Here is a 13,739-nt window from a genome sequence, read left to right as displayed (position 1 = left end):
CTTGTTATATAAAAGATCTGGCCTGCAGCTGGAGCCTGAGCAAAAACACACAGCCTAGAGCCCATGCCTCTAAATCCGGCCAGGGAACATCTGAGGCCAACCCTGCTCTGAGTTGACAAAGAGAACGCCATCTGAGGAGTGGGATGGAGGCTTCCTAGAAGGCGGAGAGCAGGAAATGAGAGAGATGGGGATTCAGGGATAGATGGGGTGCGTGGAAGCCTGCTGTCTGATGAAGCGGGTGTAATCATGAGCACATCTGAAGCAACCTCAAGACCTGCTCCTCCAGGAAGCCCTCCATGACTAGACACGTTACTTGGACTAACCATTCTCTCAAAAGAGAAAGGGATGTGTGCTCCAGGCCTGTGATGGGGAAGCATAACGTAAACTACTTGCCCTTTTCAGGGGACACAGGGAACAACAGTGTCCAGGGCTCCTGGAAAGTAGGCCTATTTGAGCATGCTTTACAGTCTGTTCCTAGATCTAAAAAGGGCCATCGATTTTAACTGCAAACTTTTGTTGCTCCAAGGTGGCGTATTCCTGTGAGAATGTCCCTCCTGTAAACTGTGCCAGACACTTGGCCCCATCTCATCCCTTGGCTCCCGGTTTACTGGCCTTCATGGAACTGGCATCCAAACTCACCAAGGCCAAACCTTGTTCTCATTTCCTTGTTCTTCACTCTGACATGCCAAGAACAGCACTGGGCATTCAAACATTCACTAATAACATTTGAAAATGGATCTCATTTAAAAAATAAATAAAAGGGACTGATGAGATGTGCTCAACAGAGGAGACAGGGGAAGTGAGCACACAAAAGCCTTTCCCACTTGGCCAGCACCCCACCTCCGATCAGGCGGGATGGGCACACTCCAGCGACTGCAAAGGAAGAGCAACTGGCCCAGCATCCCCCAGGACGCGGGCTGCCTCGCCTCTGAGCCTGTGTTCTCCCCACCCTGTTTCCTCTTTCCTGAGAACAACTCATTTGTCCTGAAGTTGAACAGGAATGGGCTTAAACTGCATCAAAAGGAGAAGATTTGATTCTTAAAAACTTAACTGCTGAAAAGGTCAAAGTCCTCAGTCAGATGAAGAAATATCTTTGTATAATTTCACACATGAGACAACTTCTTGCTCAGGCTAATACTACTTTATTCAAAAACTGACCAATGAACCAGATGATTGTAGAGATTCCTTCTAAGTTTAGGATTCTTAATGAAAAGAAAAACACCCTGAAGAGAGGACCTGGGCTCCAGAGGACTCAAATGGGTCCCCTAAAATCCCAGATAGGGCTGCTGACTGAGGATCAACTCTCCATTATCTGAGAACTTTCCACTCCTGTTGCTCCAGTAGGATATATCCTGGCTCAACACACATTGTGGCCACCTCTTCCAGTTGTCTGGGGAATGCATACTCAGCTGAATGTTGGCTTGTTTTAGCAAGGTAAATCTCATTTATTAAAATCTAGAATAAATTCCAAAATCAACTCTTGCATATCTACACATGAATACTCAAAGACAAATGGTTTGCCAAATTGCCTTCTTTCTCCCAACAGGTGGAATGCAAACTCATTTTCAGGTAAATTTACAAAGAGAACCAAGCTGGTAAACATGAGATGATGAAAAATTATATGTATATAGCTTTTCATGTATAGTGAATATGTATAGCTGAAACCGAGAACAAGTCATGTCAATGACTGAGGGTTGATAAGTAGACCCAAGACCTTCTCAGTCACCCCACCACCCCATCCTTACCCCTCACCCCATTAGAGAGAGCTTCGTTACCTGGGTGGCCTTGTCGTTGGTACAGCAGGTGAAGGCCCCGTCAGCATCTCGTGGCCACTGGCCCAGAAGGTAGGAGCTGAGGATGGTGTCCAAGGAGAATGTACGTCGGACCTGGGGTGGCTGAGGCCTACACACTGGTTTTTCTGGGGCCACAGAACATGGGACGCTGGCTGGAAGAGAGCACAGCCCGTACACCTAGAGGTCAGCATGGAAGAAGCAGACGTGGTAATCGACCATCTCTCTTTTAGGAAGCCTGGCTGAACTGCTGCATCTTCACTCACTTCCCTCCTACAGGAATCCGAAGCAGCCCTTAAAAGCACATACAGCTTGACCAAAGCTCTCCTGACTTAACCAGCTGGTCTTTGTCACTGGAAACAATTTACACCATGTCCCTCTCAATGAGGGATTACTTTATATATGTCCTCTTTCTCCTGTTCCTAATGGACTACGAACTGTGAACTCCAGGTCTCCACACTGAGTTTCCTGAGAGAGGTCTGTTTCCCATCAATAAAAAAAGAACTGGATTGCTGGAAGTGGACAAAAACCAAGTTTTCCTTCATCTTTTGTTTTCTGCCTTCTTCTCCCTTGCATTTCTGATTGCAGGGCTCCTATGCACAAAATCAACCCGATTAACTGAAGGACACTTCCTACTTCCTTCAAGACCATTAGCTCTGGGGAACCTAGGTGACTGAGACAAACAGAATGATATAACTACTTTCATCTATCCAGGATCCAGGAGAATATCCCAGTCTTTTGGTTCTCTCCTCTGTCTCTGACCCCTGGCTAAATAGAACAAAAAAAAATTATAGAACAAAAAAACAATTATAAGCCCACTCATTTTATTTTTACCTTGATTAAGTCTTTCTGGGAGAAGGTAAAAGTTGAAACTGTTGATAAAATCTAAGAGTTGTAGAATCATCTGTAACTTTCAGTTATCTGAGTTGACTATGTCTCCCACAACCATATTCAAAACACACTACGGCCTTAAGCTCTGTAAAATTCTTCCCTTTAAACAAAGCAAAATGCTTTCATATCTGTACTAATCTCTTGATAATTCATGTGTGCATTAATCACAGCAAAAGGAACTGGGTACTGTAGATATAAATAAACTTGAAGAGCTTTATATTAAGAAGACACTAACAGGTTGGCAGTTCCTCAAAAAGTTAAATAAAGAATTACCATACAATCCAGCAATTCCACTTCTAGTATATATACAAAAGAATTGAAAGGGGGGTCTCAAAGAGATATTTGTACACCCACGTTCATAGCAGCACTACTCACAACAGCCAAGAGGTAGAAATAACCAAGTGTCCACTGGCAGATGAATGGATAAACACAGTGTGTTCTACATATACAAGAGTCTCAGAAAGGAATGAGGTTCTGATACCTGCTATACCATGAATGAAACTTCAAAACATTATGCTATGTGAAAAAAAAACCCAACACAAAAGAACAAATATTACATGATTCCATTTAAATGAGGTACCTAGGATAGGCAAATTCATAGGGACAGAAAATAGAACAGATTACCAGGGGCTTAGCAGGAGAAGGGAATGGAGTAGTATTATTTAATGGGCACAGAGTTTCTGCTCCCAGGTGGAGCTAGTGGTAATGAACCTGCCTGCCAATAAAAGGGACATAAGAGACACTGGTTCAAATCCTAGACTGGGAAGATCCCCTGGAAGAAGGCATGGCAACCCACTCCAGTATTCTTGCCTGGAGAATCCCATAGACAGAGAAGCCTGGTGGCTATAGTCCACAGGGTTACAAAGAGTTGGACATGCTTAAAGCAACTAAGCAGGCATGCACCAGTTTCTGCTTGGGGAGATGAAAATGTTCTGGAAATGGACAGCGGTGATCATCACACAACATTGTGAGTGTACTTAATGCCACTGAATCATAAACTTAAAATGGTTAAGCGGTAAATTTTATGTTATGTGTGTCATGTGTGTGCGACTCTGTGACCCCACCAGGCTCCTCTGTCCATGGGATTTTTCCAGACAGGAATACTGGAGTGTGTTGCAATTTCCTCCTCCAGGGGATCTTCCTGGTCCAGAATTGAACCTGCGAGTCCTGAGTCTTCTGCATTGGCAGGTGGATTCTTTACCACTGAACCACATGGGAAGCCCCTATGTCTGTTTTATCACAATAGAAAAAAGAGAAACACTAGTAATACTATCTACCTTCTCCAAATCCATTTAAATATTTACACACATTTTACTGTGTGAAATGTATTACATGACACAGTAATCAATATGAAATGTATTAATGATGTTCTTCTTTGTTCTACCCATTTCACATACTCAATTCCAAGTATGAACAATCCACATATCTGTCATTTTTAATACAGTGTATTAAAAAAGCAAAGACACCACTTTGCCAACAAAGGTCTGTATAGTCAAAGCTATAGTTTTTCTAGTAGTCATGTATTTCTAGTAGTCATGTATGGATGTGAGAGTTGGACCATAAAGAAGGCTGAGCATCAAAGAACTGATGCCTTCAAACTGTGGTCCTAGAGAAGACTTGAGAGTCCCATGGACTGCAAGGAGATCAAACCAGGAAATCAACCCTGAATATTCATTGGAAGGACTGATGCTGAAGCTGAAGCTCCAATATTTTGGCAACCTAACGGGAAGAGCTGACTCACTGGAAAAGACCTTGATGATCTTTCCCTCAATCTGGGAAAGACTGAGGGCAGAAGGGGGCAGTAGATGATGAGATGGTTAGATATCATCACCGACTCAATGGACATGAATCTGAGCAAACTCCAGGAGACAGTGAAGGACAGGAAGCCTGGTGTGCTGCAATCCATGGGGTCGCAAAGAGTTGGACACAATTTAGCAACTGAACAACATTTTACCAAGTTGATATACAGTAGTTTGCTTAGCCACTCCCATATTATTAGATGTTTGAGAGGTTCCCCTCAATTTGAATATCATAAATATTATTGCATGGATAACTTTTAGTCTCAGGTTTTGTCTAATTCCTATAGTTCTAGATCATTTCCCTCAGCTATCATACATGTGCTCACTTAAAACAAATTAAAAATGACATAAAAATGTGGGAACTTCCCTGGTGGTCCAGCAGACTCCATGCTTTCACTGCTGTGAGCCCAGGTTCTCAGGGAACTAAGATTACAGAAGTCACATGGCACAGTCAAAAGATAAATTAAAAAAAAAAAAAAAAAGTAGTGCAAAGAAATATGTAAACAAATAAGAAAAAAACTTCAAATCTCAACACCCAGAGATCAGTTCAGTTCAGTCATTCAGTCGTGTCTGACTCTTTGCAACCCCATGGTTCGCAGCACGCCAGGCCTCCCTGTCCATCACCAACTCCCGGAGTCCACCCAAACCCATGTCCATCGAGTCGGTGATGCCATCCAACCATCTCATCCTCTGTTGTCCCCTTCTCCTCCTGCCCTCAATCTTTCCCAGCATCAGGGTCTTTTCAAATGAGTCAGTTCTTTGCATCAGGTGGCCAAAGGATTGGAGTTTCAGTTTCAACATCAGTCCTTCCAATGAACACCCAGGTCTGATCTCCTTTAGGATGGACTGGTTGGATCTCCTTGCAGTCCAAGGGACTCTCAAGAATCTTCTCCAACACCACAGTTCAAAAGCATCAGTTCTTCAGTGCTCAGCTTCATTGATAATACTATGAAATATACATCCTTGGGGGCCTTGCCTTCTGTGTGTTGTGTGTGTACATATATTTCAAAATAAAAAATGGGATTACACTGTACATATTATTTTGCAGTGTTTTCACCTTATAAACACCTTTCCAAATCTATAGTGACCTCAACACATCATTTTAAATGACCTTAACACTTTTTTTTTTTTACCTTAACACTCTTAAAACTCTTCAAGGCTTTCTTTCAAAGATGGTACTCAAAGGCCTCGTGTTCTGGTCCCACTTACCTTTTCTTTACGCATAACTACTCTTCAAGGTATCTTATGTCCCAGACAAACTACACTGTATACCATTTCCCACCTGTGACTTGGGCCTGCCCTCCTCTGAGGTTTTGCACATGTGCTCAGGGCCATATGCAAATCTGACCCATCCATCAGGGCCAGCCTAACCATCTCCACCTTGACAGAGCCTCCTGGGTCCCCTGGAAGGAATGTCTCAGGATTTTCTGATTTTCCTCAGTACTCTGTACTCTTCCTTCTTTCTTTTCTGTCTAGGCTGCTCTGTGCAGCATGCAGAATCTTAATTCCCTGACCAGATCCAACTCATGTCCTCTGCAGTGGAAGCACAGAATCTTAACTGCTGGACCCCCAGGGAAGCCCTTGCTGTGTCCTCTTCTAGTACTTCGCAGCCTCTCTCGGATGACAAGTATTTGTAACTCCCAGATAATAAATAACCAGTGGCCAAGGGCTATGCCTAATTTATCTTTGAACCCCACACAGCATCTAGAGCATAGGGCTGAACACTGGCAGATACATTAAGTATTTGCACAAAATCAAAAACCTGTTATTATAAGGGTGAGCCTGCTCTAATTACACCTGGATTCCAAGAGTGTCTGCTTTGCATATCCATGCTCACCCTGCTCCCTGTGAGTAAATCCCCCAGAGTCGCTGTCCCTTTCCTCTGAGGCTCAGGGAGGCCCAATGTCTTTCCCCTCTTCCCGGCACGTGTTGCTCAGTAAGTTAGTGACAGGCATGCTAGGTTCAAGCCCCAGCTGCATCTCCTACACTGGCATTTCAACCACTTGTTTTTCTATGCTTGGTTTAAGATCAGAAGATGGCAATCCAGATATTTCTGGGAGCTTCTGACCCATGCTGACAGCCTGGCCAGACACCAAAATGCTATCCTGTGGTTCTCCCAAACTGTCTCTAAGAGTCCATGGATGAGGTGGGGGTTCTGGAGGGCAAGTTTACAAGATTACATGACAGAGAAGCAAAGAGCAGGTGGGAAGCAGATGAGCCAGAGACTGGCATAGAGGCCAGAACACCATGATCCTAACAGCCGCTTCACTGCTGTTGGAAGGAAGGGGGCTGTGGCTCCACGGGTGAGAAAAAGCTCTGGGGAGAAAGATTTCTTCAAGACACCTCTCCCAGCCCCTCAGCAGAATTTGTTGCAAAAACCTCCTTCAGAATTTTTCCATTCTGAGGCTTTAAGTATACCCCCATTTACATAATGCTTTCAAGTTTTACCCCAAAGTACTTGTGTGGGTACAGTCTTTTGTTTTCCTAAAAGGGATTCCAGAAAGATTGATAAGGAAAACAAGGCACAGAGAAGTCCAGTCTCACATTGAACTTGGTCGCCCAGTGAGTGAGGAGCAGTCATACGTTCAAACCCAACCCTCCTTCTTCCTACATCAGCTTACGGGGGCTCTCGGCCTTCATGTATCAGTAATGCCCTCAAGGGTATGGGACACCTGCCTACACACCTGAAGGAAGGAGCGCCTGGCAGCTCCTCAGGGAGGGGAGTGAGGAAGGAGACTGTGGGCCTGATCAGGGTGTCTGTTTTTGTTTTTGTTTTTGTTTTGCAGGGGTGGGGGGAGGCAGATGGTTGGTTGGTTTTCTGGAGAAGGTTTTGAAACCTGGGGGAAAGTCTAGTATCCCCAGGGATGTCTGAAACCATGCCTGTCTTACACTGTGCCCTTGGATACCCTTCACAGCCTACCCCATTGCTGAACTATAGGGGTCCACTCTCAAGGGCAGTAACCAGAGGCTACATTACTCCCTAGCACCCCCAGGGCTGGGGAGGGCCCAAGATCCTGGAATTTGGTGTAAGACACCAACCACCCATTTTGGTCAATTCTACATGCCCTCCAGTCATTTCTGACCAAAGTTATTCACCAAGACTCTCAGGGTTTTGGCGGTTCTGACTTGCTCCTACACACACACACCCCCCAAAAAGAAAGGAAAATCACCAAAAATGATTAAGGGCAAAACCAAGGTGTCACATTCCCCCCCAGATGCAACACAAACCAAAGCTGAAGTCAGACACTGGCATGTTCTGTGCTGTCCTCAAAGGGGCCATGGGCTGGTGGAGCGTGGCCCCGACATATCTGGAAGGGACTTGGGTGTAAGCGATCTGGTTCTGATCTCAGCTCGGCCCTCACTGTGATGTGACTGCAGCCCGCACCATGCACCCTTCATCCCTCACCAGACCTGCTCTTCCGTCGTCGGCAGGAGCACAGTCCCGGCTTGTTATCTCTTAGGGAAGCAGCGCTCCCCAGCTTTTTTGGCACCAGGGACCGATTTCATGGAAGACCATTTCTCCACAGACCTGGAGTGGAGGGGATGGTTTCAGGATATTTCAAGCACATTACATTTATTGTGTACTTTGTTTCTAATCTAATGCTGCTGCTGATCTGAGACAAGGTACTGGTCAGACCCCTGCTGCAAAGAACAGAAGATGAGAGGCAAAAAGACTTTCAAGTCTTTGTTAGATAGGTTACATCAAACCAGTTGTTGTCAGTTAACCCTTCCCCACGCTGTGATCTTTTAGGACTGAAGGTGGGAGTGGGGAGTATGGGAGAGGAGACACACAGGGTGAGTTCCAGCCACCAATGTCCCCTGGGAAGGAAGGGGACAGCTTAGAGTCAGAGCCTTTTCCTTCCCTAGTGTTGGTCTAACCCAGGCCGGACAGCATCCAGACAGAATAGTGCGGGGGAAACAGCCACTGGGAGGCGTAGGCATCAGCGGCTTGGTCAGACTGGCATGTCCCCTGAGTGACTGCAAATGGAGCTCCTGGGCTCTCCCTCCCTCATGGGTACACCGGAAAGACCTGGGGATGGGGTTGTGCCCTGCAATTGTGTGATTATGGTTAAAGGAGAAGCGTTGAGAAGTCACAAAGAACGGTTGCTTGTGGTCGGAAAATGGACTGGTTTCATTTCTGGAAAGTACCCTCTCAGATTTGGGAAACAGGGGGAGAGAAACAGGACAATTGGCTGCCCTGTCTGAGAAGAGCCGCCCCTATCACGACAGGCCAAGACAAAGCAACAGGCTGCCGGGGCACTGGCTGGGTGGCTGCAGGAGGGTGGGGTGTCCTGTTTACAGTGCTGTGGGTATTATCGGCCCATCGCATGCAGCAGCCTCCACAGCCCAACCACCTGGCGAAGCTCCCTGGCACAGGGCCAGGCTGTTTCACCATGCAGCTGAGCAGTGGCGGATGCTTTGGTTCTTGGGCAACAGCAAATGGGAAAAACAAAACAGCACACACCGGAGATAAGAAGCCTTAGGTGCTATCTTCCGGAGCCACTTGGCCCTGTCTCCCAACTGCTGCCTGTGTATGACTTTGGGGAGGGGGCCTCTGAGTGGAGAGGACCGGCGGTCCAGTGTCTGTGCTTTGGGGAACAGTGAATAGGACGGAAACACATGAACAGCTGACGAGGGGCCAGGCACACCACAGCAGACTGATCGATTCCTTCAGTAGCAGATTCTAAGTGCCCATCATGAGCCAGCAATGGTGACACAGGAGGAGCAGGACAAGAAGCTTCTGACCAGGCTGAAGTGGGGGCAGCCAATATAATCCCCAAGGGCCAGGCTGCCAGCTCAGCCTCTGGGGTTCCTCCAGCCACTGACTCTCCAGAAGGACCTCATATCCCTGGCTGGAAATCAGCTCAGGCCTGACCACACCAGCAAACCCCCACCCCAAGAAACCAACGGAGAAGGGCAACAGCTCTTAGGAGGAGGGGTCAGGGCAGGAGGAAGGCAGCATATGACACAGGAAGTGAGGCATCTGTGGCTGCCCTTCTCAACTTGGCCAGAGCTAGACTGCAGGGTGGAGGCTTAGCAGCTTACAAGGAGAGAACAGCCCCTGACCAAAGGATCCTGGCTGAGCAGCTATAGGGCTACTTCCCTTATTTTACTATCTTTTGGGCAACGCAGGAGAGAGAAGCCTGGGAAGTAAGATGAGGCTACTCTCCATCCATCCTCCAGACTCACTCCGTGAGTCTGAGTAACCCCAAAATATCCAAGAAGGACTACAGCAGTAAGAAGAGAGACAGCCAATGAGATTTCACATGTGGCAAAGCTCAGCAACTGGCAGGTTCAACAAACAAGTTATTAGTCGCTTTCTCATGATGCTGAGGTTTGAACCATTAGCACTAGTCTTGTCGCCTCCCCTCTTTAAGAGAAAAAACTTTCATTATAACAGAAGCTGTAAACATATTAAAGGAAATTTTAAAAATGCAGATTAGCAAAACTGAAAATAAAAATGATGCATGCCACCACTCAGAAATCACTACTGAGCAATCCTTCCTGGTCTCGGGGCACATACGTAGGCATATATATATATTTTTTAAATGAGATCCTATCACACATGTTTTTCTAACAATATGCTTTTTTCAGTCACTGATCCTCACTTTGGGAGCAGGCAGAGGCAGGGCCGCCCAGGAGGCTGAGGCAGGCAGCCGGTTGCACACTGGGGGAGCAGGCCCTGTCCTGTCTCCTAGCTGTGATGCAGCACTTTTGTTGGGGGTGGGGGGAAGGAGGAATGCTAATCTGGAGGGGAGCAAAGTAAAACAGAGATTCAGAGTTTCTAAACATTTCCCCAATACCAGATTTGCAGTAATTAGGGGAAGTTCCTTCTCGCAGCTTCAGAGGGATTACTTTTCCATTTTAGTATGTGTGTTGGGATTAAGCAGTGCAGGCAATCTTCTGAGCTGCTTGTGGTCCCGCGCCGCTTAACTGCTTAACTCAGGGACATGTGGGTTTTGGAGGGAAGTTGTGGTCAAACCGAAATCCCCAATATGACTGTACAGGAGTTAGAGGCCCTCCTTGGAAAGCCCAAGGAGACCCCATCCACCCCAGCTGGGAAAATTAAACCCGGAGCTTTAAACACTTCTTTCAACACTAAGCAATAGCTCATTTCAACCATAACAGGGAGAAGAAACTAAAGAAACGAGATTAAAAAGAAAGAAGAAAAAAAAAAGAGTAACAGCACATTTCCCTTACCAAGAAGGCTTAACTAAAGAGAAAAAAAATGAAAAACTTCAGCCAAGACCTCAATACTGACTCCGTACTTAATACTCCCTCCATAGCTAAGTGTGTAGCTCAGGTGAAAGCATTTCTTGCTGTGTGTCTGACTCCCCAGGAGGCAGACCACGCCTACAGGTGGCTGGAGAGAAGGGTCAGGAGAAACTCTTTGGAGGTGTCACTGTGGGGAAAAAATAAGGAAGTCCCAGACTCTTCCTAGCAAGGAGGGAAAGGGTGAGTCGATAGGGTATGTGCGTATGTGTGTGTGCGCGCTCACAAAAAGAAGACAGCAGTTACTTAGATATTTGTTCAGTTCTCAAGAAGCTGTAGTTAGAAGAAAAGGAAGTGGTGTGGACTTTTCACCTTTTATCTGAAGTCTCTGAAAAGGAGTTCTGTAGGATTTTCAACATTCTTAAAACAGGACAAAATACTAGCAGTTACTGATTGGAGCATGCTTTCTTTTGGGATCTAGTTGGCCTTTGTAAGAAGAGCATAAATAGCCATGGCCTAGCCTTCTCCCCCTAAAAACAATTCTCACACCTTGCTTATTTGGGAATGATGAATTTCTGGAGTGCTAGAAACTCAAGAGGACATGCATAAACCTTCAGTATCTTCACTCCGGATGACAATCTGATTCCTATCAAGCAGAGAAGAAATCATGATGTCCAGTCAGTTCTTTAAAGATAAAAGAGGTGAAGGAAGAACCAGACGTTGGGGAGGTTCATCTACGGTAAATCCTGTGAGAGGACGACCGTGATGGGAACCCTACCCTGCTTTCTGTTCTGAATGTGTATGCCCCACATACTCTCAGGAATTCTCCAGGTGAGGGCCTGGGAACACCCTCATGCACACATTTCTCCAATGCCACAGAGCAACTTGAGACACAGGTCTTTTTTCCCCACAGAAGACTTTTCAAAGTTCATTTCCCCTCTTGTGTTTCATTGTCAGACTCAACTGTCATGACTGGCTGGATGCCTTGGTTCAGTCTGGAAGGGTTCTATTCCTTTCCCCTATTAGGAACCAGCACAATCAAACCTGCGTCTAGGGGAGAGTTCTACTCACTGGGCATGTGAGACAAAACGACAAAGAAGACAATTTAAAAAGGAGGGATCCAAAAAAATAAATAAATAAATAAAAAGGAGGGATCCCTTTTCTAGTGAGGACAGTGGAAAGTGAGTGAAAGAAAAGGAAATAAGAATAGAATTACAGATAATGTTCAAATAGTCAAAATAATTTCTGCTTTGTAAACAAATCATGACTTATTTTTAGCTTCATCTAGCCTGCCTTCTCCCTAACCTCATGAACTGCCAGACAGCAACATATGTGTGAGCAGCTGATACTCAATTTACTATCAGTCCAAGTCACACAAAATAACCTAGACTTTGACCAAATTTGATGGCCTCAATTTGTTGTCTTCCCCCCCAGTGGATTCCAAAACTCCAAAATTTCTCATTCCTCTTTAGAACAGCTCACATTAATACTCATGCCCTTCTGTGTTAGTTTAGAACCAGCTTTATGCAACTCCCAAAGTAACAGCTCAGTCAGGAAGAGTCATCAGTGGATGCCAAAACTACTGGGAAAAACATTGTGGGGAACAGAATATTTAAACGCTGAAGTATCTCCCCATAAACCACTTATAAGAGAATAATGTACTTCTGCAACGGGAAAACAGGTGGTCACCACCTCAGTTTTACTAGTAATGCAAAACTACATTGGAGAAACTCAGCATTACTAGTAATGGAAGACCTGACACCATGTGCCTTCTGAAGTGATACATTATGGGCACACAACTTCATCCGTGAAACGTTCGTGCCCAAAATGTTTTACTTGAATCAAATCAGGCCCCAGACCTAACTTCCCACTTGCAGGAAATACAGGGGATGGAGGCAGTTTTGATTCCTGGCTGGGAAACTAAGATTCTGCACGCTACCCAGCATGACCAAAATTTTTAAAACAAACAAAAAACTAAATTAAGAAGTGGCATGTCATCCCAGGAGCAAGACCTAGACTGGGCAGACTTAAGGGGTTCCCACAGGTCCAGGAACACAGCTGGAATTGGATGTCACCTCAGTTAAGCCCCACCATGTTAGCCCTGGGCATCCATTCACCATTACTGCTCTCCAGCAGGAATGTAGGAACCAGTGAGATCCAGGAAAATGAGTAAACGTAGCTAAAGGGAAGGTAGCTAGATCCCAGGAGGAAGGTGAACTGTGTGAGTGTAAAAACAAAGGACAGAAAAAGACTTCAATTAGGAGGGATTCCAACCAGATAAAAGGAAGAACTTCCTGCTCATCAGGACAGGAGGGATGGATGAGGAAAATGGTAGTGCCTGCCCTTGAAGAGCTCCAGGGAAAGATCGTCACATGGCCCCAGAGGTCTCAATATTCACCTCCCAGAAGGCAGGAGGTTATACCTGGAGAGTTTGAGTCCCAGCTAGTTCTAGAATTCCCCAACTGTTAAACAGTGAATAATAAGAGATGGCTACTGACAGAGTCAGCTAAATTGAAAGCCCCAAAGCCCATGCTGTCATCTGGGGCAAAATTAGCTAAGGGAGAAAACAGGCGGAAAGTCAAAGTGAGGTATGTCTTACCTGGGCTGATCAGAGAGTTGTATTGTGGGCTCCCAGACCCTCTCTCCCACCTCCTCCCCCAAGCAGGAGAGTATAAATAGCACTCAATTTACCTGTGGCTTGCCACAGGCAGAAGGGCTGTCACGTGGTAACTGCTGAGTAGTCATCAGAGCTCAGGGGGCAGGTCTGCTCACTTGCTACACCTCAGTAGGTCTGACAGGACCTCTTCTCTGGCTCATTTTGCTTTGGGCTGGGGGTTGGTGAGGAGGGTTTAAAGAGCAATTAATCAATTCTGTTTCTCAGGGCCATGCTTTGCCTTCAGGGTCTAAAATTCTATTAGGGTTGACTCTGGTCAACCCTCAAAGCCTTGAAAACCTCCATGGATCAGTTTGTCCCACTTGCAAAGTCTTCTCTGGTTATGTCCATCTCTTCACTCAAGTTCTACTGTGTTCCCAGCTTCAAAACGGA

At 45.8% G+C, this 13,739-nt stretch overlaps 1 protein-coding gene across 3 annotated transcripts in view; it reads right to left on the bottom strand.

Moving 5' to 3' along the window:
• FAM117A (family with sequence similarity 117 member A) overlaps window positions 1–13,739 on the bottom strand; it is a 42,644-nt gene that overhangs the window by 16,006 nt on the left and 12,899 nt on the right. The window contains exons 1-2 of one of the 3 annotated variants that reach the window (XM_061143775.1): window positions 13,293–13,360; window positions 1,776–1,945 (exon numbers count right to left, since the gene is read on the bottom strand). Coding sequence is in view for 1 of the 3 variants with exons in the window: in XM_061143773.1 (XP_060999756.1) it covers window positions 1,776–1,945 (170 nt within the window). In the remaining 2 variants the exon portion in view is untranslated. Of the gene's footprint in view, window positions 1–1,775; window positions 1,971–13,292; window positions 13,361–13,739 lie in introns of those variants that run through there. The other 2 variants (XM_061143773.1, XM_061143774.1) reach the window with 2 other exon arrangements.

The sequence above is a fragment of the Dama dama genome, chromosome 5, assembly GCF_033118175.1.
Source record: "Dama dama isolate Ldn47 chromosome 5, ASM3311817v1, whole genome shotgun sequence".
NCBI lineage: Eukaryota > Metazoa > Chordata > Mammalia > Artiodactyla > Cervidae > Dama > Dama dama.
Note: the sequence above shows the minus strand (reverse complement) of the source record. Positions and strands in the feature narration are given on the sequence as shown.